General features: G+C 43.3%; 5 protein-coding genes and 1 pseudogene across 7 annotated transcripts in view; 5 read left to right on the top strand and 1 right to left on the bottom strand.

Annotated features, from left to right (window-relative positions):
- LOC114601534 (apelin receptor) overlaps positions 1–25,817 on the top strand; it is a 492,419-nt gene that overhangs the window by 242,635 nt on the left and 223,967 nt on the right. The gene's annotated exons all lie outside the window — the stretch shown is intronic.
- Positions 380–4,837, bottom strand: LOC114601626 (olfactory receptor 8U3-like). 3 transcript variants are annotated; one of them, XM_077933201.1, is made up of 2 exons: positions 4,814–4,837; positions 380–1,285 (listed from the first exon to the last, which is right to left on the bottom strand). In XM_077933201.1, exon 2 carries the CDS (start codon positions 1,199–1,201, stop codon positions 380–382), a length of 822 nt encoding a protein of 273 aa, XP_077789327.1. In that variant the 5' UTR covers positions 1,202–1,285; positions 4,814–4,837. The 3 variants fall into 3 exon arrangements, with proteins under 3 accessions (XP_077789327.1, XP_077789334.1, XP_028594780.1); XM_077933208.1 differs by lacking the exon at positions 4,814–4,837 and adding an exon at positions 3,540–3,554 and having other exon boundaries at positions 380–1,288; XM_028738947.2 differs by lacking the exon at positions 4,814–4,837 and having other exon boundaries at positions 380–1,324.
- Positions 6,852–7,695, top strand: LOC114584252 (olfactory receptor 5AP2-like; annotated as a pseudogene).
- Positions 13,616–15,320, top strand: LOC114601654 (olfactory receptor 5AP2-like). Its single transcript, XM_028739005.2, has 2 exons — positions 13,616–14,536; positions 15,303–15,320. The coding sequence occupies exons 1-2, from the start codon at positions 13,616–13,618 to the stop codon at positions 15,318–15,320; spliced, it is 939 nt and encodes a 312-aa protein (XP_028594838.2).
- LOC114584258 (olfactory receptor 5G9-like) lies at positions 17,462–18,430 on the top strand. The gene has a single exon (XM_028705941.2). The coding sequence runs from the start codon at positions 17,465–17,467 to the stop codon at positions 18,428–18,430; it is 966 nt and encodes a 321-aa protein (XP_028561774.2). The 5' UTR covers positions 17,462–17,464.
- LOC144327842 (olfactory receptor 5T17-like) lies at positions 22,597–23,565 on the top strand. The gene has a single exon (XM_077929260.1). The coding sequence runs from the start codon at positions 22,606–22,608 to the stop codon at positions 23,563–23,565; it is 960 nt and encodes a 319-aa protein (XP_077785386.1). The 5' UTR covers positions 22,597–22,605.

Here is a 25,817-nt window from a genome sequence, read left to right on the forward strand (position 1 = left end):
TTCTGTGTCAGAACTGGGCCTAAACCCTTATTGAAATGGATTTCATTTCAAAAGAAATGATCGAAATGTATTAAAACGTACACTTTAAGATAAAATATATTTAGAGGCACACATTTGACTGAACATTTTCTTGCAGATTTTTCAGAAGAAATATATTAGCAGATTAATGGGGAAAGGGCATTTTGAGTGAGCACATGTGGAAGTGACATGGACTAGAAAGAGATTGATTTATCTATCCATCCCTACATTGAGGCTCTTCCGTCTTATCTCCTGTGCTGCTTTCTAGCATCACCTCCTTTTGGCCATTCCAGGCATACACACAACACATTCTATTCTTGGCTTGAATAAAATACATTAGGAAGAATGTCCTAAATATCCATCAGCGGACGACAACAATTCTTTCTGTTGTTCTCTTCAGAGCATCTTTCACCTCCTTGTTTCTCAGGCTATAGATCAGAGGATTGAGCATAGGAATCACCAGTGTGTAGAAAACGGAAGCTATTTTATCCGTTGCTAGAGAGTGGTTTGTACTAGGTTGCAAATACATAAAGATCAGAGTTCCATAGAAGATGGTGACAGCAGTCAAGTGAGAAGCACACGTGGAGAAGGCTTTGAGTCGTCCCTGAGCAGAGCTGATTCTCAGAATGGCTGAGAGGATAAACGTATAAGAGATGAGAACAATGAGAAGGGAGCATAGCATATCAAAACCAGCAAAAGCGTAAATCAGTATCTGCTTGGTGCTGGTGTCAGAGCAAGAAAGGGCTAACAACGGGAGGTCATCGCAGTAGAAATGGTTGATCACATTAGCAGAGCAGAAGGACAAACGAAATGTAACTATGGTGTGGAACAAGGCAACACAGAAGCTGTATGCATAAGGGCCAGCTGCCAGCTGGATGCAGACTCTCTGGGACATGATGATCCGATAAAGCAGTGGATTGCAGATGGCCACGTAACGGTCATATGCCATCACCGCCAGGAGAAAGCACTCTGTGATCATGAAAGTAAGGAAGCAGCCCAGCTGTGCTGCGCACGCGTAGTACGAGATGGTTTTCTTAGCTGCTAAGAAGTTTGCCAGCATCTTAGGGGCAATGACAGAGGAATAGCAGAGGTCAACAAAAGCCAAGTGGCTGAGGAAGAAGTACATGGGGTTATGGAGGTGGCTATCAGTCCGGATTAGAAGGATGATCCCAAGATTCCCCATCACAGTGATAACGTAGATCAGGAGGAAGATGACAAAGAGGGGGACTTGTAGGTCCGAGCGGTCGGTGAGTCCAAACAGAATGAACTCCTTCACTGTGGTCACGGTGTGATTGGCATCTGCCATTTATTCCGCATCAGATCATCTGGTTAAACAGGGCATGATTAAATCAGGGGAGAATTTCACTTATCTCTGACAGGCAGAAAACATACAGTAGTGTTATCTCAGCATATGTGGATGATATTTTTTTCCTGGTGGGTACTTTTTAAAAATACTGTCTTGTTTCTGTAGGTGTTCCGTTTTAAGTTCTGATGTGGTAAACATTGTCATGCAATCACAATGTCACCACCAGCTGAAATCATTGTTTGAGAAATGTTATGTGTTTCTGATCTGCATAACCACCACCACCCCAACCCTAAGAGGTTGCCTGGGTTCAGAAAGCATTTCTTGACCTTCTTGCCAGATAAACCCCATGACTGAACACGGGTAGCTTAAACTCTGTCTCCTTATACGTTTTTTTTTTTTTGTCATCTGGGGTCAGGAAGGCAATAGAAATGCTGCCCATTTTGATACATTTCTGTATTTCCTCCTTAGAATAAGGTGTGTAATATATCCATTGTACACAGCAGGGAAATGTTCAAATGTAAATACACCACACAGCAAAAGTGATCAGGGTGGAGGAGTGGTGGCACTTGCCTAACCTTCTGTGACTGGTGTTGCTGTGGGTTACTGGGAGAGGTGAGGTGGTGGGGAGGTTGGTGTGGTGCAAACACACAGCTATGAAGCCAATCTGATACTCCTGTTGGTGGATTTATATCTTGGCAACCTCTCCTTCCCAGTAAGCTGCACTGGTGTCCGTGATAAGAGGTCATGTAAGTGCCACCCCTCCTCCCCACCAACCATCATGGCCATACAGGTACACTGAAAAGGTTGGTTGTAGCAACCTTTTGAGTGCACAGGTGACAAAATTGGACATGCTGCTACATAAAGTGTGACATGGTCCGTAGCAGCACCTTATTCTTGCCAGCAGGGCAGCTTTTTCAAACTGCCTTTCTAACAAAGCTGATCCCACATGAACGCCACCTCCCAATCAGGTTTTTGCTTGAATCATAACACACCTGACACTTTTATGAAGAATCTCTAGGCAAGTAGATCCTCGGCCATATTGTTAGGGGATGCACGGGGAATTTTGTCTTTTGTGATTTGCTCTGAATTTCTTAGACTGGATAATTTTTGCACTTCTCTGAATTTCGCAACACTGCTCTCTGCAATTTAAGGGTATCAAAGTACATTTAGAAACACACACACACACACACACACACACACAGAGAGAGAGAGAGAGAGAGAGAGAGAGAGAGAGAGAGAGAGAGAGAGAGAGAGAATACGTATAGAAATATACACCAACACATATATAAATGCATTTTTGTGTGGAATTTTACAAAAAGAAATGGCTGATTAATGGAATCAGCCTATGGAACAGATTTATGGATGACACAAATGAGAAACAGATTGGTTCTTCCATCTTCAGATATATCATACTTCTATTCTTATTTCCTGGACAAATCCCATTTTTCACCGTAAGGGGTGCTATTCCACCCTGCGCTGCTCAATGTCTGAAGGATGTATCTCTCTGTATCTATACATAAAAAATGTATCTATCTACATATACGAAGATGTTAAATACTAAGATCTCATATAAAGAAATGCACATTCACTCCCAAAGTGCCAGAAGAAATATAGTTATGAACTGAGCGATACTTTGCACTTGTCACTCTTCCTGCAGAGAGGTAAAATTCACCCTTCCTGGGAGAAAGTGGAGCAAAGTTGTGGCTGAAGAATGTGACAGTGTCCATTTTTTGCCACCACTAACCATGCTGAGGCACTTCTGCACTGACTGCTTCCCCATCTCATGGATAAAAATATACTCTCCTCCGGTCTTCCTCGTTCACAACAGGTTACACATTTTTTTAAACATGGAAATTATCCCCTTGTAGAACAATGCTGATTTGGTTCTTGGTTAAAGTAGCCAGCTGCCCAACCTACCAGAGTGTCCATTTCCTTGTTCTTTTATGCACTCTGAATGGGTCCCCTGACTGCTTTCAAGCTCTTTATGTGTGTATCTGTCCCTCTAGCATTCTGCCTCATATTCCGCCTGTAGGAGTTTTGATCCTTAGGGATATCTCCAAATGAGCTGTTGAAATAAACATGTGCCATGTAATCATGCTTCTTTATATGATGGAATCCTCTTCTTACCAACTGGTAAGTGCAGAATTCAACCTTGCATGGTATTGCTCCTTCCCAAGGAGTTTCCCTTAAGGGCAGGTGCTTGTGAACGAGCAACACTGAGCTCAGTGGAATGTTTTGCTTATCAGATGGTAAGTGCAGGATTCAACCCTGCATTTTGCACTCACAAACATGCAGGACCTTTCATTCAGTCAGGAGAGGGGGAAAAGAGATGCAGCTTATCCCCCCCCCCCCGCTCAACCATATGTTTACTTAGGTTTTTAAAAACCCTAAGTACAGGACCATCTTTAGCATATGCGCCGTTGGGGTACAAAGATCCGCCCAGCGCCCCCAAATTTAGTTTAGCCATCCCCTAATTAACTTTTAATGAGCTTTTTTGGGGACGGGGAAGCTAAAGTTGTTGACATTTTGGGGGGGTGTGTGAACTCAAAGTTATTGAACTTTTTTTGGGAGGGGGGAAACGCTCACCTATAACAACCTTTTCACTGCCACTGATCAAGAGAGACCAGTATACAGTAGGCATACATTTGGCGCCCCCCAGAATTAGATGCCTGGGTGCCCCACACCCCTTGCACCCCCTTAAAGACAGCCCTCCCTAAGTAGCCCTGCCCCTGAATCAGAGGCGCCAGCTTGCAAGGCCAGTGTTGCATGTGTGACATATGTGTGATGTCAAGAGGTCAAGGGCGGAGCCAAATATGGTGACCATGCAGCTTCAATGGCTGGTGGCTTCTCCTCCACTTCCTCTTGGTACCACCACTGATGGGAGGCTGCTTCAAACCTTCTCCCCCTCGGCAACAGCAGCAGGAGGAGAATGAGTCGACCACTGGAGTTGTGCAACACTCATCTCCATGCTCCACCTCTGCACTTTTTGGACATTGGAGGAAGCCCCCACTCCCAAAATATAGGGAGGGCAAAAGGGCTCAGCCCCCAGGAGCTGGCACCGCTGCCTTTAATTGATCAGGGACCAGATTTTGGGTGGATGACCCTTTGGCAGGTCTGCCAAATCCAGGGAATCTAGATTAAGGCCCTGATACAGTTTCAGAGTTTGTGTGAGTCTAAAATGTGACTTGTCATTCTATTTTGAAACAAGACAAGGCTAGGTAGGAATGTTTGGTCCTAAGTGCTATCTGTGACTTTTTTGTACATAGAATGAATGGGCTGAACATATTTTTTATATATTGCTGAGTATTATAACATTTAAATTAAAAAGAGATGCTGCTTTATAATGAATCAGAGCAGCAATCCAGCAGCCCCCTTTTAAGATTCCGAGAAAACTTTGGAGATTCTGTGGTTTAAACAATGAGACAGAACCAGGAAAGCAAAGTGCACCAAAGGGGAGTAGAAAACAGCAGCCATTTTGGACTACAAGACTTCCTATAGAGCAGTGTTTCCCAAACTTGGGTCTCCAGCTGTTGTTGGGCTACATCTCCCATCATCCCTAGCTAGCAGGACCAGTGGTCAGGGATGATGGGAATTGTAATCGAAAAACAGCTGGAGACCCAAGTTTGGGAAACACTGCTGTAGAGCTTGGTGTCCAAATAACTCATTCATCAATCACAGCTCTGACTGCACACATGGATTAAAAACATTGAAAGGCAGGAGCAGCCTGGTGACTCATTTCATAGAAATTGCTTAGAAAGTTGCATGTAGAAGGTCTTGGTATTTACAGTGGTACCTCGGTTTTTGAACATAATCCATTCTGGAAGACCGTTTGAGTTCTGAAACGTTCAAAAACCAAGGACTCAACAGCCGACAGCTAGGCCTCTGGATCTTGTAGTCAGCGGAGGCTGCGTGGCATGTTCAACTTCTGAGGTGTGTTCGAAAACTGAAGCATTTACTTCTGGGTTTATGGCATTCGTAAACTGAAATGTTTGTCAACAGAGACATTAAAAAACCGAGGTACCACTGTACTTTTTATTAAAAAAAGAAAGCTTAGACTCTAGGCCCCTTGCAAGTCTGGACCCTGATGAGATGACACCATTATAATCTCTCTCTCTCTCTCTCTCTCTCTCTCGATGTTATGGGGAATTTTCCCAAGGCTCAGGTGAAATTGATGAGTTTAGTCAGCTGCAGACACCCAAGTTCGGAGGCAGATAGACTAATCCTGAGCCATCCACACCTAGTGTGACTTTCTCTGCTCTGCAGCAAGAGACATAAAGGTGATTGAGAGCCTATAGGGAATCCTCACAAGAGAATGAATAAATACTCTGTGAGCTCCTCGTCCAAGCTCAACCCTCTGAATGCTGCTGAGGCTCCATTCCATAGGTGAGCTACTAAAGTATGAAAATGGTGTTCAGGGGACAAGTCCTAGGAATCTCTGGTTGTTGTTGTTGTCATTTGCAATTCATTGAGTACTTTAAAATAGATGTTAGCGGTAGACAGAATGGTGCTGAGAGTTTAGGATTTTGCTCATTCGCTACAATTAAAAATGCTGCAATCCATAGCTGATTATGCCTTTGGATGGTCAAATACATATCTTTGATAGATTGGAATTCCTATTAACTTCCATGTGGGTGGAAGGGATCCAATTTGTGTGTTCTGAGGAATATGTGAGTGGATCAGATTTTTTCCACTGAAAACAAAGAGAGAAGTAATTTGGTAGGGAAGATAGCATTATACAGGCACCAGTTTCCACATTTGGAAAAGATTGCAGGAGGGCACTAAGTTAAAATCTACCTTCAAAAGGTGTTTTCATGCAAAATGTGTAGGATTTTAAAAATTAGTAGCACTTTAAAAAGGTAAAGGGACCCCTGACCATTAGGTCCAGTCATGACCGACTCTGGGGTTGTGGCGCTCATCTCGCTTTATTGGCCGAGGGAGCCGGCGTACAGTCATGTGGCCAGCATGACTAAGCTGCTTCTGGCGAACCAGAGCAGCCCACAGAAACACCATTTACCTTCCCGCCGGAGTGGTACCTATTTATCTACTTGCACTTTGACGTGCTTTCAAACTGCTAGGTGGGCAGGAGCAGGGACCAAGCAACGGGAGCTCACCCCTTCATGGGGATTCAAACCGCCGACCTTCTGATTGGCAAGTCCTAGGCTCTGTGATAGTAGCACTTTATCTCCAAGTAAAATAAAACATGAAATCTTTACAGGCCTCAGAAGTAAATAACATTGAGTCTAGTGTGGCTTACCCCTGAATAAATGGGCATCTCCTGAAAATAGAACATTCTGTAATTTGAAGGGAATTCTGAAATATCTCCTCCTGAATTTAAAAAGGGTGTAGTTCCACAAATCTCCCTCTTGCACATCATTTGCTCCTAATGACCATATGCAACTGGCAGGATTAAGGAGATGGAAATTGTCTGACCTCTCCTCCCATCTTCTTCGCTATCTCTCAAAATAGATGGTAGATACTCAGCCTTTTTCTTTCTTTCTGTCCCAGCAGCTAATCTATAATAAAAAACATGTCTGTGTGGAATCATTCAAGCACCACTGAGTTTATTCTCCTGGGAATCACAAGCCGAATGGAGCTGAAACTGCCCCTCTTTTTTCTGTTCCTTCTGATCTACATTGTCACCCTGGTGGGGAACATAGGGATGATCTTGCTCATCAGGAGAGACCCTCGCCTCCACACCCCCATGTACTTCTTTCTCAGTAACTTGGCTTTTGTGGATGTCAACTATTCCTCAGCCATCACACCCAACATGTTAGTCACTCTCTTGGCAGAGAACAAAAGCATTGGGGTAATTGGATGTGCAACTCAGATGTTTATGTTTGTTATATGTGGGAGTTCTGAATGCCTCTTGTTGGCAGTGATGGCGTACGACCGGTATGTGGCTATCTGCAACCCACTGCGTTACCCCATCATAATGTCAGGGAAAAGGTGCATGTGGCTAGTAGCTGGTTCCTATTTCCTTGGCAATTCTTACGCAGTTCTACATACAGTGTTTACCTTCACTCTATCCTTTTGTGGGCCAAATGTGATCAACCATTACTACTGCGACATTCCCCCATTGCTACAGCTTTCTTGTTCAGATACGCACACCAATGAGACAGTGATATTTGCACAGGTTAGCATAAATTGCGTCGGCACGACGGCAATCATCTTGCTCTCCTATGCCTGTATCTTGGCCACCATTTTGAAGATCCATTCTGCCGAGAGCAGGCGCAAGGCCTTTTCCACCTGCACATCCCATCTGACGGTTGTCAGCTTATTCTACGGGGCAATTTTCTTCATGTATCTGAGGCCCAGCTCCACGTACGCACTAGAGCAAGACAAAGTGGCCTCGCTATTCTACACGGTGGTGATGCCCATGCTGAATCCCCTCATCTACAGCCTGAGAAACAAGGAGGTTAAGGATGCATTTTGGAGACTGCTTGGGAAGACACTGCCATTCTAAAGGACAATTATGGAATAACAAACCAATATAATAATGAACGGGATATTCAACTTTCATTCTGTTTACTAAAATTCATTATGCCTTTCAGTTTATTATTGTTGTTGTATTTATATTTTAAGGGCTTGTCCTAATGGTGGTGCAAGTAGAAGGAGCCTTCCCTAACCAATATTTATCATTTATTTATTTATTAGATTTATATACCACCCTTCATTAAAAGATCTCAGGGCAGTTCACAAGGAGCCTCCCTTTTGCAGCCTCCTCTACCAAGGACAGATGCATCAGTCATATCTGCATGTTGGTTCAGAAGTCCATTCCATCCCATTTCCAGATTAATTTGCAATTTTTACTTTAAAAAATACAAAAGAATTTTTGCATTACAATACATACACATACTTTTATTACAAAATACATATATAAATATTATTTGACCCCAAAATGAGCATTTTAAATACCTATTTCATCTCATGTTGTGCATTTTAAAGCATATGTTATCCTAAAACACACATTTCTTTCCTGTTTTTGTTTTTATGAAGAACTGTATTGCGAAATTAAGAGAAGCAGAAAGAAAATTACACTCTGATCTATGTATTATTCCAGAAGACATGGATTAGGTTTGTTCACTTACAAAGTCAGACCAAACAAAATTCATCTCCAAGGCATCTTAATTTTTTTACATTTTTTAAAATGCCAAAGCAGTCAGTAGGATAGCCATTCTCTACTTTGCAGAGAACAGTTCTCCATTTGAAGAGTTATCCCAGGACAGCCCTCTAATCTGAAGGGCTACCAATTACATGCTTAGTATATAAAGAACAATCAAGAAGAAAAAGCAGCAGAGGCCTTGAGGTTGCCTATCAATGGTTAGCTCTTGCACTGCAGTCTAAGTAGACACAGATGCCACCTGGTCACAGTCTTTGCTACTATGGGGAGATGTATTGTATTTCAATTGTAGTAATTTCCAGATTTGCATCTATACACATTAGCACCTGCAAATGTTATGTGAACCTTTGTCCTACTTCATCCTCTTTATTTTTGTCAGTTTAACAATGGGTAAGTCACCACCCTGGCTTTAAGTCATGGAATCTGGAGTTGTACAGCCTAAGAATAGGTTTACCTGCTCAAGGAGAGACAGGCTAGCAGCAAATACAGCTGAATGTGCATTTGTTTATATAAAGAGATATAGCAGAAATGCATCTGCGTATAAGTGTTTATATGCTAATGCTAGAAGCTTCTGAACCTAGATGGGAAAACTGAATGCAGCAGAGGAAAGTTAGGGCTGCCATACATCCTGACTTTCCAGGACATGCCTTGGAATTAAAAAAAGCACAACCTTTGTTCCCCTAAGAAAACGCACCCAAAAAACTCTGTTCTGATTTTCACTTGGAGATATGGCAACTCTAGGAAAGTGCCTGCTTGTATGCTGCCACAGGCACGTAGCTAGCCACTGGGAGAACAGGATGCTGGACTAGATGGGTCATTTGCCTGAGCCAGCAGATTCATCTTATGTTCTTATGCCAGGCATAGACAAACTTGGCCCTCCAGATGTTTTGGGGCCACAACTCCCATCATCCCTAGCTAACAGGACTAGTGGTCAGGGATGATGCGAGTTGTAGTCCCAAAACATCTGGAGGGCTGAGTTTGCCTATGCCTGTCTTATGCTACATTTACTCCTATCTGAAAGAGCTGCGGTGGATACCACTATAAACACTATAAACCACTATAAACAATATTGCTTGTTCAAGTAGCTACACACCCAACTAGAAACATGTAATTTGATGTGGTTTTCACACGTGAAACATGGATCTCCAGATTTAGAAAGGATAAAGACTGCAATGTACTTGAACATTCTGGCCCATGTAATTTTAACATATGCATTACAAACCCAACTGAAGCAAAAGCTCCATTAAGCCTTGTGTGTGGGAACTATATTTATCATGATTTTCCACTGGTGAATTCCCTGTGATCCACCTATTATGGATACAGGCTCCAGATGGATATGTAAGTTAGTGATGATGATCTATTAATACACTAGTGGTTATTATAGGTAGAATGTTTACAAAGATATAATTCCTCTTAGAGACTCATTAAGTTTATGGAAGCAATAATTACTCAAGGCAAATCTTTATTTAGCATTAGGAACAGTGCTTCCAAATGGTAACAATGATTATGGTCTTAACAAATGATGAGATTGGAGGTCCACAGTGGCCTGCGCTTGCCCAGGCAGGGGCATTATGTGACCTGTGAGAACAGCAAAATAACCAGACTGTACAATGGTGATGGGACAAAATCAGGCCAAATCTTTATTGAAAGCAGCAGGTAGTGCAAGGGTTGCCATGGCATTGGGTCCCAAGATCAGTTCATTATTCCACAAGCCCCATATTGATGGAATGGATCTGCCGGGTTTGGATCGCTCCAAACCTGTACAATGGGAGTCAGCCGGTGTTGAAACTGCCATGGTGCAGGCAGGGTCTCACTGGGAGACCAGGGTGCAGATTCCAACCAGGCAGATACCGAACCCGCACTTGGGATTGCCATGGTCAATTCTCCCCTCAGGCCCCTTATGCCCCCGCCCATACTATGTTGATCCTGACTAATGCCATTTCCGCCCTCATACAAACAACATTCTTCCGGCTAACAAAGGAAAGCCATAATTTCACTGAGGGAAAGGTGAGAAAAGCCCCAACCAAATGCCAATCAATTTGAGAGAAATAAATTCCTTTCTGGTCCTTTCAACCAATGACCCAGAATTGCTATGTGAAGGCTCTAACCCAAGGGCAGGCAGGTGAGAAGCTCTCAAAGCAAAATGGCTGTGAGCTTCAGGGGAAGCAGCCTTATATAGGCTTTCCCCTCCCCTCTTCAGCAAGGACTCATGAGGTAGCTTTTTCACACGAGCCCATCACACAGAGAAGATACTGGGCAAAACCTGGCCACAGCCCCACTCGGCAAAGGGCCCCATGCTTATTGGGCATGGAATGGGGCTTATGTCTGCTTGACAAAGGAAAGGGTGTTTTGGAAACCTGGGAGATGAAGGTTGTGGCCCTACAATTAGACAGAGTGAGACAGCCACCTCAGAGGGAAGATGATGAGAGAAGGCAGCGCTCATTCTTCCTGAGACTCACCTGGGATGTTCCCAACTTCCTAAGTCAGTGCCCTAGTGATGGTGCTTGCTCAATGCTGGTCTGAGTTGACTGGCTTTTCCAGTCAGTTACCCTCTCTGATTGTGTCAAAGATAGGACCTTCAGGAAAAGGCAGCCAACGTAGTCCACATAGTTTAGCAGGAAAGCACTGCTCTTAATATGTGATGCGTGCTGATGCCATCACTGCTGCATTTGTTGGAGTGGACAGTGAGCATGTACCGGGTATAGAAATAAGAGAGTGGCAGCAAAGTGTTGAAGGGCAGAGGTGTGTATTCCATGTGTCCTCTCCTGCACTTCCTAAGCTAACCAGCAGACAATGCTGACCCAGTGTTTTGAAGTAAGATTCAGTTGCTAGTCTGGTTGGCTTCTGTACATGGGGGTGTCTAGGCTGCAAACTATATTGGGCTGGCCCCGCAAGCGTTATGTAGATTTCTCTAAAGCCCATAGAAGAACAAGGAAGGAAGAAGAAGATGAGGAAGTGCTATAGGAATGAATAACTCATTCTAGAACAAATGACTATTCACAACAACCCAGACTAATTGGGCAAGGTATCTTCAGCATCACACTAAAAAGTATATGTGAAACTTAGGGGAGTTAAGTCCCAGAGGTAACAGCAAATAATAAATACTATGAGAGGCTCCTCAAGATAGCAGACAATCATGTCCAACAAGCTGGTGCTTCATCTCACAGGGTAAGCTGGCAATTAATCACTTCTGAGTATGGTATTTAGGGGCCAATGGTTAGCAATCACAAGCATTTTTATTACTAGTGTTAATCACCAATATAGAGACAAACAACATGGTAGCTGCTGTTGGGAAAATAGATGTAATATCTGCCTGGAGGGCTGGATATTCTACATTGGATAGATAAGGGAGGGTTGATGGGAGACATCAGGAATTGACAATGCACGGCAGGAAGCAGCAGCAGAAAGTAAATTGATGGTAGAGGAGACAACTAAAGATGATTTATGGAAAAGGAGCATCTTGAGGGGCAACCTGGGAGGAGGATCCATCTCTAAATGCACCCATTTCAGTTATGGAAATAGAGCTGGCTATTAATCAAGAAAAACAGGTAAATCATCGGGTCCTGATGGGCTCACTGCTTCTTGCTAGAGAACATTTCGAGATCTAACAATACCACTGAAAGATACAATGAACGGAGTAGGAGAAAGACACAGCACTTGAAAATTGCACCCTAGCCTAAGTCATTAATTACCTTCCTACTGAACAGCCCACACCACGCCCCATAATCGTCTTATGGAAAATGTTTAATAGCTTGACCATGATTCCATAAGAAATTGACATTTTACCATTGTTGTGTTTTTTTTTTCCCCTCCTGAGGTTAACTATAATTTTATTACTATCTACTCTTAGTAGAATTTTCAGATTTTCAGGTTACATCTTTGCCTCCTTTGCCAGGAATGAAGAAATGAGGTATGAATTGGGGTGAATAAAACATGCAGTTAAAAGAAACACCCTAACACCCCTCAGTGTGGGTTCCTGAGAGTTGGGAGAATAAGCCTACCAAATTATAACTGGCATGGGCAATTCCATCCCTGCTCTGAGCACTAGAACAGTCTCCCCTTGCCTGTTCATCTTAAAGGTAATCAGCCACAGATGGAATTTTTTGACAGACAGAATCCTAGAGTAGCTTCATTTCTGTAGCACCTTATGCAAGACAGTTGTGAGAAGTCAATTGGATAAGCATCTCTTCACCATAAGGATGCCTCAATTTGACCCCCTCCTGATCCATCTTACACCTGCATCTGTGTAAGATGTTTCACCAAGCTGGCCCAATTACTAGATCCCTCCCTCAACTTATCCCTCTACTACTACTGCATGAAATAGATGTGGAGGGCCAGTGCTCTCAGTTTGCCAACTCTGAGGGTACCCACCCCAATACAAATTCTACTTAACTCCTTAAATAGGGACTGGCTACTCCCATGCTCTAAATACATAAATATATATACAGTAAAGGTAAAGGTAAAGGGACCCCTGACCATTAGGTCCAGTCGTGGACGACTCTGGGGTTGCAGTGTTCATCCCGTTTTACTGGCTGAGGGAGCCAGGGTACAGCTTCTGGGTCATGTGGCCAGCATGACTAAGCTGCTTTCTGGCGAACCAGAGCAGCGCACGGAAACACCATTTATCTTCCCGCTGGAGTGGTACCTATTTATCTACTTGCACTTTGTGCTTTTGAACTGCTAGGTTGGCAGGAGCAGGGACCAAGCAATGGCAGCTCACCCTGTCATGGGGATTCGAAATGCCGAGCTTCTGATCAGCAAGCCCTAGGCTCTGTGGTTTAGACCACAGCGCCACCCATGTCCCATATATACAGTATATAATTATGGAAATGCACTGAGGAGGGTTAGGCTTTTAAGCCTGTCCACATTCCTCCTTTAACTGGCAGATGCATCCCACCAGCTATGGGTCACCAAAACGGATGTGGGTGAGGGAATCACCCTTCACCTGAAACAAGGGCAGAAGAGCAGCATTCCATTCACTCTTCCATTCTTTGTATTTTGAAACCCTTTGCTTTAGAACTCTGGAAGCACATGAAGTCTTCGTCCAAAGTCACCTGCTGAAATGGTATTTTGTTTTGTTTGCCACACAAAGGGAACTGATCTGAGAAAATAAAATATTACATTGCTAACCATTGTTTCTCGTCCCACACAGGCAACTTGTATATGAGGAAATGTCTCTGGAGAATCACACCACAATCACTGAATTCATTTTTCTAGGAGTCACAAACCGAACAGACCTGCAATTGCCCCTCTTTATCCTGTTCCTTATTGTCTATATTGCCACCGTAGTAGAAAATCTGGGCATGATCTTTCTGATAAGGAGTGACTCACAGCTTCACACTCCCATGTATTTCTTCCTCAGCCACTTGGCTTTTGTGGATGTCTGTTATTCTTCCACCATCACCCCCAAAATGTTGGTGGATCTCTTGTCAGAGAGAAAAGGCATTGGGGTTTCAGGCTGTGCAACCCAGATGTTTCTCTTTGTTGTATTTGGGATTACTGAGTGCCTCCTGCTAGCTGGAATGGCCTATGACCGTTATGCAGCAATCTGCAACCCCTTGCTCTATTCAGTTATTATGTCTGAGGAAAGGTGTGCCTGGCTCGTTGCTTGTTCATATGGAGTTGGACTGTTCCATTCAGTTACCCACACCACATTCACTTTTACTTTGTCCTTCTGCAGATCAAATAAAATAAATCATTTCTTCTGTGATATTCCTCCTCTTCTCCAGCTTTCTTGTTCTGATACCCACATATATGAGATGGTGATCTTTGCTTTGGTTAGTGTAAATTGTGTGACCACCACAATGACCATTGGCATTTCCTATACTTGCATACTGGTTACGGTTTTGAAGATACGCTCTACAGAGGGCAGACACAAAACCTTTTCCACCTGCACTTCCCACTTGATGGTTGTTACACTGTTCTATGGGACAATTTTCTTCATGTATCTCCGACCCAGCTCTGCATACAGCCTGGATCAAGACAAGGTCGCCTCTGTGTTCTACACAGTGATGATCCCTATGTTGAACCCCTTGATCTATGCCCTGAGGAACAAGGAGGTTAAATGTGCCCTTCAACGAGCGATTGAGAGGATGTTATCACTGTGAAATGAAATAGCAGAACAGCTGGAACAAAGTACAAGAAAAGAACCTTGCAATACAACTTGATCACTGTTATAATTGATCTGTTCACCTGGTTGTTTGTTGCGAGTCCTAGCAGGGAATGAATTTGGAGCGACAATAAACCATGGCTTCATGCTTTTTGTACACATGAAGGACAATTGAAAAACCTATTGCTATTCTAGCACAATGTTAGAAAGTTCAGTAATGTGTAGGTGTCATGGGCCAGAATGTTGCACAACGTGGGGATATTACTGAATTGGCACCTGCCACAATTTATTTATATATTTTTATCCCTTCCTCCCTGCAATGTAGCTAATATGGCTTTCACAGCTTTATCTCAGTTTTTCCAACAGAGGGCAGTGAGAGGGTGAGAAACCCAAATTCAAACCTGAATATGAATTTGAACGTATGACACCTGGTGACATATATGGTCCTATGTACAATAAGGGATGTGGGTAGTGCTGTGGTCTAAACCACTGAGCCTCTGGGGTTTGCAGATCAGAAGGTCGGCAGTTTGAATCCCCGCGATGGGCTGAGCTCCCATTGCTCTGTCCCAGCTTCTGCCAACCTAGCAGTTCGAAAGCACACCAGTCCAGCATTTTGTTCTCACAGTGCCCAACTAGCTGTCCAAGCAAAGTCCAAAAGCAGAGTACAGGCACTCTACCCACAAGTGAATCCCAGCAACCAGAATTCAAATCCATATAAACAATGACAATTGAGATAGAATACAGACAACATGAGCTGCAGTCATTGATAGACCTGCCCTCCATTAATTTTCCCTTTTAAAGCCATCCAAGTTAGTAGCCATCACTACTTATTGTGGGAACAAATTCCAGATTATAACTATGGGCTGTATGAAGAAGTATGATCTTTTATCTGTCATGAATTTTCCAATATTCAGTTTCATGGGATAGCCACCTGCTCTAATGTTATTCGAGTGGGAGAAAAACTTTTCTTTGTCCACTTTCTCTACTCCATGCATCATCCCATGGCTTCTGACAAAATTAAGTGGAATCTTACTAAAAACATATTTCTTTAAATTGTAAAGATTTTAGTAAAAACATCCGGAAACTGCACTAGCCACAGTACTTGTTATATTGACACCTCAATTTCCAAGCTCTTTGCTTTGTCTGAATCTATACAAACCTCTGCCCCACCAGAACACCCTCCTAGTGCTTTGCCCCCAGTGGGAGGTATCTGCTAATGGAGGAGAAGGGGGCCATTTTGACAATTCCCTCACCCACTGCTGCCCCAAATGTCCCTTGAAAATCTAAGCTGGAGGGTGGGGGAACAACCTACCCAGCCCCTGAGATCACTTTCTGAGGCCCTCCTAAGTGTGACTCCTCCACCAGAGGTCTGGAGGGTGGTAATATAAGAAGAGGCCTTGTCTGCGATGGCTCCCCATTTGTGAAATGCTCTCCCCAGGGAGATTCAGCTAGCGCCTTCATTATACATCTTTAAGTGCCAGGCAAAAACGTTCCTCTTCAACCAGACTTTTGGCTGATTAATTTCTATGGACCTTTTTTTTTTTTTTTTTTTTGCAAATTCTCTTTATTTTATTTCCAGCATATAAAAAAACAGGTCCACAAATGTATCAAAACAACAACAAAAAAGAAATAAAAATACATAAACATAAGTAAGCATAAAAGAAATACATGAACATAAGTAAACCACATATGCACACATTAATCCATACTATATCCTTGGTATGACTTCCCTCTACCACGGTTTGAGCAATGTCCCAAAATTGTCTTCTGCAGTATCCTTTTGCAACCATTGTCTCTACATCACAGGTAATTTCACCTTTAAGCGTGTCTTGTGGTAGGGTGGGTGTTGGTGGTTATTGTTTTGTTATTGTTATTGTTTTTATTATATACTTTGTTGTTTTATTCTGTGGTTGTTATGCTGTGAACTGCCCTGAGATGATGGTGGTGGTGGTGGTGGTGATATTTCACTCTTTCTCTCTCTGGAATTCTGCTTGACAGCACCATTTCACCTCATTTTCCATTAAGAGGTAAAAAATAATAATTAGCTCCCTGTTGGTCATTTTAGTTTCTATGAGACTTCAAGAGGGATTAAAGTCTGAAAACGTCATGTGTGAGGAAGCTCAATATCCTGTCAACTGTTTATCTTACAGCAGCCAAACAAAAGTGCTCCATAATAAATTGCAAGGTAGTCTCTTGCAAATTCAGATCAGAATAGACATTCTATTTATGCTAAGAATTCTGAAAGAACAGGACTGCTGAGAGAATAACATCTGGCGGAAAAGTAATGTTAGGAACCAAGTGTCACTGGAAAGATTGGTGAAGAAAGAAAATGGAACAGAGCTTCTTATGGTGCCCATATAGTACCAACAATCAGGGGGTTGGCAATTAGATTAAGGGAACATTTGTAGCTTATTTTAGAGCTGAGGAGAGAAAACATTATTGCAAATTATCAGATCGCTGTGATTCAACATATCTAGTTCACTTTAATATTATTTTATATCTTACATGAACTTGCTGATCTATCTGCCTCAAGCGCTCTCTCTCTCTCTCTCTCTCTCTGACTGCAACAGAGTACCACAGCTGTTTATGCAAAAGCTGCACAGAGCTTATTTCCAAAGGTATGTAAAAGTATGCAAAAGTGCACTTTATGCTATGCTTTCTTGTGTTGGTGTAGATAGAAGTATATGAAATGAAGGAAATGATTTGCATGAATTCTTTGACCGTTCATAGCACAGGAGTAAATATCTCCTGAGTAGATGCAGTGATAATCCAATTTCTGTTAAAGTAATGCAAGCTCATAGTCATCCCTGCCACTGCTGGCAAAGAATTCCATACATTAGTTGTAAAATATTGTTTTACCTGTGCTATGCTTTGGTGTTTTTTTCAGATCTGGACATTTCACCTGGGTGCAATGTCTGAAGAAAACTCCACAACAGTGGTCAGTGAGTTTGTCTTTGTAGGATTAACAAACAACCCTACACTACGAACTAATCTCTTTTTGGTGTTCCTGGTTATTTATATGATCACCTTGGTTGAAAATCTAGGAATGATTGCCTTAATAAGGGCCAGTCCCCGGCTCCACACTCCAATGTACTTCTTTCTCAGCAACCTGTCTTTCCTGGATGTATGCTTCTCTTCTGTGTTTGCTCCAGAGGCATTAGTAAACTTCTTAGCAGAGAAAAGGTCCATTTCCTTTATTGGGTGTGCAATGCAAATGTACTTTTTTATAGGTCTGGGGAGTACGGAGTGCTTTCTCTTGGTTGCAATGGCATATGATCGCTATGTGGCTATCTGCAAACCGTTGCTGTACCCAGTCCTCATGTCTCCTAGAGTCTGCATTCTTCTGGTGTTGGGGTCTTATGCTCTTGGCTTTTTGCACTCTCTCCTTCATACAGTCTTCACCTTCAGGCTGTCGTTCTGCAGGTCTAACGTGATCAATAACTTTTTCTGTGACATCACAGCACTTTTGGCCATTTCCTGTTCAGATATCCACCTCAATGAACTCCTGATTTTCTATGAAGCTGGTCTTGTAGAAATAACCACCATCCTGAGTGTTGTAGTTTCTTATACATATATTCTCAGCAACATTGTGGTGAGGATCAGTTCGGTCGCAGGCAGGCTGAAAGCCTTCTCCACCTGCACCTCGCACCTCATCGTGGTTACCATTTTCCATGGGGCAATTCTCATTCTGCATTTCCGACCAACCTCTAGCAGCGAATCTTTGGTTCAAGGCGTCTTTGACAAAACACTGACTGTGTTCTATACAGTTGTCATCCCTTTGCTCAACCCTTTGATTTATAGCCTCCGAAACAAGGAGGTAAAGGATGCTTTGGGAGGCTTTCAGCGAAAGGTGTGTGACAAAATGTTTTGTTCATGAACCTTATAAAATCAAATGGGCATTGCATTATTAATGTATGTAATGTATTACAGTTCTTTCCAGACCTTAAAGTCTGGATAGAAAGAAGGATGCACCAAATTCCCTCTGGCCCCTATGTGCTGATTTGGTGAGGAATGTAATGTTTCCCTTAAACTATGTCCCTATTAATCCAAGCTGAATGAAGGGAACATTCTATGCTATGAATGATATATGGTGTATCCCCTAACATGGAGTTTGACCACTGTTTTAACTATTCTCTTTTGTATGATTAACATAGTGCTTAATAGTGCATTGTATCCCCACCTCCTTAAGTCAGAGATGGGGAGTTGCTGTAGCCCCTTGGTGTTGTTGGGTTCCAATTCCCATCAGACTCATGATCAGGCAAGATGGGAGTTATAGTCCAGCAATGTCTGAAGAATCACAGGTTCATCCCTCCTGCCTTAAGCCATAGGGAGTATGAGAAGTGCTCCTGTTCAGTCAACTTGGAACAGGAACCTCCTTGGAACAGGAAGGCTTGCATTTGACAGAGTTATCCGTCCATCCATCTTGCCCACCTGCTGCCTGCCAACATCATTCCATTGGCACAGAGCACCCTTTTCTATCCACCAGATGTATGGCCAGATAGAAGTATCACCAATGGAATTGCTGCGAGTGGTGGCCAGTGGAAAGTCTTGAAAGGGATCCCTTCCCAGTGCTACTACCATCGTATGAAAACATTGCGCCTGATTCAGTTCCAAGTGGGTGCAACAGTCTTCTTGCTCCCAACTTCTGTCCTACCTGTGATGTACAGCAAGGCTCTGGATGTGACAAAAAACTCTCACAGAGAGAGAAGTAGAGGGAGAGGGAGCTGCTGTCTGCCAGCCACCTCAAAAAGTATCTGAGATGCCATTGCACTGCCTGCAGAAAGTTTAAGAAGGCTTTCCCTGATGTGTGCCTCAGTCATTCTCTACAGTGTCTATAACTGTAGATATGATTTTATTGCTTTTAGTTCATTGAGTTTGTTTCTTTTATATTTTATCCTATTTTCTCTTACTGTACAATGCTTGCATGACTTTAGGCTATGAAATGCTTTTTAGAATTGAAAAATAAAAAAAAGGCAGTCAACCTATCTCCTCCTCTATCTCCTCTACAGTCAACCTATCTCCTCTATTGTGAGACTCAATTAGGCCCTCTTCAAGTGTTTGGCTTGACATTATGTCAGAAGCTAGCCAGCAATAAATCACACAGAGTAAGTGACATTAACTTTATTAGAAGAAACAAGGTCTGCTCAGGGGTGTCAGCATAGCAACACTTTTCAGAGGCCTAGCTCCTTTGAGGCAGTTGTGGAGACTGCAAGTCCTCACTTTCCCACAGCTGCTTAAATCTCCTCCTCCCCCAGGTCCTTCCTTGAACAAAAGAGATAAAATTCAAAATGGATATCAATATTTCTTATTAGAAAATTCAGTCCCACGTGTTTCCCCATTCTTCAGCACTTGTACCTACCAGTACTTTGTATTTCTGCTAGGGTTGCCCTATTTCAAGAAGTGACAATCCGGACTAAAAAGCTTTTGAGCTATTTTTTTGGCAAAAATGCTTTTTAAAAATGCACTATTTTTGAAGGAAATCGGCAAAAACACTGCCGACACTGTTGCCATACACCCAGATTTTCCCAGACATTTAGCTGATTTCTGCCCAGACATTGATTCCGACTGCAGTATTCTGGATATCTCCGGTAAATTCTGGACAAATGGCAACCCTGATTCCTGCCATCTCACTGTTTTGTATTGTTGCCTGGTTGTGTGTGTGTGTGTGTGTGTGTGAAACCTGGGACCTTCTGCAGTCAGATGCACTACCACGGAGTTACAACCCTTTCCCAGAAAAACAAATTGTGACAAAGTGTCAATGCGAATTTGATGGAAGATCACATGCTTCCCCTGCAAAATATCCTAGGTTCAATGTGCAGCATCTCTGGGTAGTGCTGGGAAGGATCTTTCCCTGAAACCCTGGAGAGCCACTTCTAGTCAGTGCATAGTCCTGCACATTGCTGCTGCCCTCCAATGCCAATATTCATTCAGATAAACCAGTGATCTGGCTTTGGCTTCCTATGTTATTGGGATTCCTTCATGAAACAATATTATCCATTTCCAGTCTATGATGCCCCCAACATTCTTCCAGTTGTAGCCATAGCTGTCAACGTTTCACTTTTTTTAAGGGAAATTCCCTTATTCCGATTAGGATTCCTCACAAGAAAAGGGAAAAGTTGACAGCTATGGTTGTAGCTTCATATATGTTTGTTTTTCAGGGCTAGCAATACTCCCCCCCTTCTCTTTGCCTCTTCACAAGGGTGGCTCACCTATGAAGCAAGGTGAGGCAACCGCCTCAGGTGGCAAGATCCACAGGGGTAGCAGATCCCAGTGTAGATCTTTATTTCCCCTTTGTTAATCTTTATTCACTCCTTCTTCCCTAGCAGGGAGGGGGCACTTTTTGTGGTTCACGTGAGGTGCCAAAATGTATTGGGTCGGCCCTGCCTCTTCATATGGAATTATTATTATTTTTTATCAGAAACAAACAATGCGGTTGAGTCTTGGGGAGAGTATAGCACATTTTCCCAATAGATGAATTCCTAAAACGATGAATTCTGTGCAGTTCTCCAAGGACATGGAGCACTGAGGGTGGTAGGGATAAAATAAAAGCTCTCCAATTATATATACACATGCCATTCCATGCAGCTGGCAAAGTGGACTCTGTCTAAGAATGCTTCTGGGTACAATAACTGTGCTCATTATCACATTTCTCTATTTGGGTTTTACTGCAAGCAACCCACATAGTTATCTCTCTGGAATTAAGTTCCATTGATGCAATTTCATTCTCCATTCATTTCTTCAGATCTTCTACCACCCCAGTTTCCTTTAAGAGTAAGTAGAGACATATAAGAAAGCAGGAGTCAGTATGTTGTTTTCCCGCAACCACACACCTTGTTTTTCTGCATAACGTTTCCCCAACTTTGCTCTTAATTTGGCACATATATGCACTTCTTCTGCTAATGATGATTTTGAAGCATGTTTGATTGATCCTTGTGGCAGGCTTTTTGCCTATTTGTTTGTTATTTTGTTTGCTGTTTGCATTATTTATATGAGCTCTGTTATGCAGGCTTATATGCATTTAAAGAATTATGGTTTTTTCATGCTCTCCAGAGAAAGGAGAGAGTGCTTCATGATTCCACTGCAAGCCAGCTGATTCTGCACTGATTATTTTTCTTCAGTATTGTAGTGCATGTACCTCCCAAGCATTGTTCTCAAGAGAAGATTATGCTCAGCAATCCAAGAGTCAGAGTTGTTACTTAGCTGTAACAGATACCAGATCCTGCAGTGTCATTTTAGTTTAGAAGGGGAAGGAAAATGTGCAGAATTTTACTAAGGGACCCTCTTAACAGGCAAAATAGCTTCTGGAAAAATTGCAAGTATGCGTAATGATTATCGTAAATGTACTCTGAGTGTCTCGATTATACACTTAAAACAGAAGTGAGAGGAAGTTTTCAGTCGAACTCTTGAATTTACTTGCATAACTTTGACGACATATTCTTTCTCAACATCCCCAGTAATAGAGACTCTTAACAGCGGCATTCTTGTAGCAGCAGAACCAAAGGCACACTTTCATACCCCTCAACCGTCCCAATTTAAGTGGGACATCCCATTTTGGGGCGCTGTGTTCGTGCACAAGTCCCCTGGCTCCTTTGAAATTGCAGCCCCGAAAGATGCATGTCCTGGTTTTCCTCTGGGCTGGGCTGGAGGGTATTCACTTTCAATGCCAAAAGTAATTTTTGAAAGAGTTTCTACATTGCTTCCTGGTATAGCCAGTTTCCTACATTAACAAAGGATGTGCTAGCTGTGTGGGGTACATTCTTAGTTTGTGTGGGTGTCTTCATCACATCCTTTCCCACCTATAACTAGGCCCCCATGCTGTATAAGCAGATACCTTTGTAGAGCTGAAGAAGAAGGTAAGACACTCCCTTTATCCCCAAGCGCCTGGTACCTTTGATAGAAATCCTTCCTATATTTGTCTAAATAAAACAAGGGAGTCACTGGTGGCAAATGAATTGCATAGATTTCTCATGTGCATGATGAATAAATGGTCGCTTCTTCTCAGTTGTCGTGTTTCTTTATTTTACAGCTCTGGAATAAAACAATCTGAATGCAATGAAAGAGAAAAACTTCAGCGTAATAATCAATGAGTTTGTATTTGTAGGGTTAACAAACAATCTCATACTACAGATTGTCCTCTTTCTAGTCTTCCTTGCTATTTATATTGCTACTTTGGTGGGAAATCTAGGACTGTTTGTGTTAATAAGAGCCTGTCCCAAGCTCCACACTCCAATGTACTTCTTTCTCAGCAACCTCTCTCTCCTCGATGCATGCTTCTCCTCTGTGGTTGCCCCTAAGACTTTTGTGAATCTCTTAGCAGATAAAAAGACCATTTCCCTCACTGGATGTGCATTGCAAATGTACTTTGTGATAGGTCTGGGGAGCACAGAGTGCTTTCTCCTGGCTGCAATGGCATATGATCGCTATGTGGCTATCTGTAAACCACTGCTGTATCCAGTCCTCATGTCTCCTAAAATCTGTACACTTCTGGTGGTGGGGTCCTATGCTCTTGGGCTTCTGCACTCTCTTCTCCATACAGTCTTCACCTTCCGGCTGTCATTCTGTCAATCTAACGAAATCAATCATGTATATTGTGACATCACTGCACTTTTATCACTTTCTTGTTCGGATACTTACATCAATGAACGTCTGATTTTTTTTGAGGCTGGGCTTGTAGAAGGAACCACCATCCTGAGTGTTGTCGTCTCTTATATATACATTCTCATCAACATTGTGAGGATCAGCTCAAGGGCAGGTAGACTCAAGGCATTCTCCACTTGCACCTCACACCTCACTGCAGTTACCATCTTCCATGGGGCAATTCTTATCTTGCATTTCCGACCAAACTCTGGCAGTGGATCGTTTCTTCAAGATGTCACGGACAAAACCCTTGCTGTGTTCTACACAATTGTCATCCCCTTACTGAATCCCTTGATATACAGCCTGAGAAACAAGGAGGTTAAGGATGCCTTAGGAGGCATTCAGAGAAAAGTATGTAACAAAATGAGTAGCTAGCAACAATTTCTAAACATTTCCACAAGAGTTATATATTGCTAGTCCATTATCAGCATCTATGTATGGTGTTGCATGTCCAATATTAAAATTACAAAAATGTAGCCTCTCTTGTCATTTACCTATATGATGATCTTAAGGATCAATATAAGTTCAGCAAATAATATAAGCTAGAAGTGCTCATTGTAGCTTAGGGTTGCCATATTTCAAAAAGCAAAAACCAGGACATCCCAAAAGTTGTTGAGATTTTTTTAAGGAAACCCCCAAAATTGTTGAGTTGTTTTTTAAATAAAAGAGAGTAAGTCAATTCTAGGAAAGTAATGCCCTATTCTTAAATTGCTTATCTATGATTACCTCTTACAATAAATATGTAGAAGATACCACATATCATGTGTGGTTGCAATGAGAGAGGGCTGTGGAGATGAACATGAGATCTTAAGATTGTGAGGAAACACAAAAGCCAGAGTGGTCTCATGGGGAGATCTTGGGCCGATCACTACTACTTAGTACAGTGTTTCCCAACCTTTTTTGGGCAAAGGCACACTTGTTTCATGAAAAAAATCTTGAGGCACACCACCATGCCAGATGGGGAAAGGTCACTTTCTACTTATGTAAAAAAAAAATAGTAACAGCATAGAAGGTAATGGTTAGGCTAGCATCCCTCTTCCAAATATGCTAGGTTTTTATTTGCAGGGACTGTTCTACATGGGAAAGCATTCAGCACTGTCATTCTCCCATCTGCCACCTGAATTGGTACTATTCTGGGTCAACTTACTCTGCTGCATGTGTAGATGAAAATGGCACCAAGTGTGGGGGAGGGGGCAGAACAGGTTTCAGATACAGGATATTAAGCATACACGTACTTCAGATTGAACTGGTTGCTTGCTTTGCAAGTTTTCATTTCCCAAATGACTGCCTTGGCAAGCGCAATACCTACCAGGCTCAACGCCGGTCTCGCGCTGCCGCTTCCCACGCTCTCAAGGACCCGGGAGGAGGAAGGCGTGAAGGGAATCCCGAAGGCGCGAAAACCTCGCGCATGCGCAGGCCTTCCGCCTGCGACAGCCCAGTAGGCCAGCCGAAGCGAGCGGCGATGGGATGTGGGAGGGAGCTCGCTCGCCGCCCCGTGTGTGCCTATGTGGGGCACGTTACAGCCCCGTGACGTCAGCGCCACGCAGGCAGCCAGGCAGGCAGACGGCGAGAGCCCCGCGCTAGTGTGCCGCGGAACACCGGTTGGGAAACACTGGTCTAATGATGACAATTTGGCCCTCTCTGAAGTGCTTCTCTGCAAGATATGGTAGGGTGTGTTACACAAGTAAACACTTGGAGGGTATGATAAAGAGAGCATTCCAAGAGTGACTTGGGATGCTATGAAGATGCTGCAAAAGTGGGCATGTGATTATTGCACGCCTTAAGCTAATGCTGAATACCCAAGAGTGTACAACTGGACTGCTGAATCCTAACTCGGTGTACTGAAAAGATGCTGGATGAGGCCCAGGCCAATAGTACCTGCAAAAGCAGCGTTATTAAAAGCAGCTTTCCCTTTGAACATCTCTTTGTTCAAAGTGCATCTGAAAGCCTAATGACCCACTGGTTCCTTATGAGTGAGCTTTAATGCAAGGATTTTGATGTTAATCCATGGATCAGATGCGTGTGTGTGGATAATCGCATTGTTGGACAGTCCTTTCTGCCTGTTGGCCGTTAGCCAACGACCCCCTCCTCCGCCTGAATGAAATGTGCCCCGTGGGAGCGTTGGGACATCAGAACCACGAGTTATAGTTATAGGCACGTCCCAGGGCGAAGCAGGTTTGGAGGGAGGGGGGTGCCTAAGAAACTATCGACGGGGTTGGCGAGGCGGCGTTCAGACTGGGCTGCAAACAGCAGCTGTGTAGCCTGGCCATAGGAAAGGCGAGCAGCTCCTTTTATTTCCTCCCTCGCAGCTGATTCCCCTCTCTCCCGCCACCAGATTGTGAAAAGGCTCGGAATTCAGCCTGAGGAAAACCCCAAGTCCCCACATTTCTAGTTTCCCGCGCCCTTTAAAGGGTGATACGAGCCCCACGGCAGGCAGGCAGGCAGGCAGAGCTGGGACAGAGGTTTCCAGGGGACACGGCAGCTCCTCGAAAGGCTTCTCTCGGCTGCGCTCAATCCTCCTCGGAGAGGATTTCCCCTCCGGTCCCATGCGTTCGTTTGGGGGAGCCCTCCGGCTGCTCCCTCTCCCGCCGCGCAGGAGCGATGCCTCTCTCTGGCTCTCCCTCCGC

This window comes from Podarcis muralis, chromosome 1 (genome assembly GCF_964188315.1).
Source record: "Podarcis muralis chromosome 1, rPodMur119.hap1.1, whole genome shotgun sequence".
Classification (NCBI taxonomy): Eukaryota; Metazoa; Chordata; class Lepidosauria; order Squamata; family Lacertidae; genus Podarcis; species Podarcis muralis.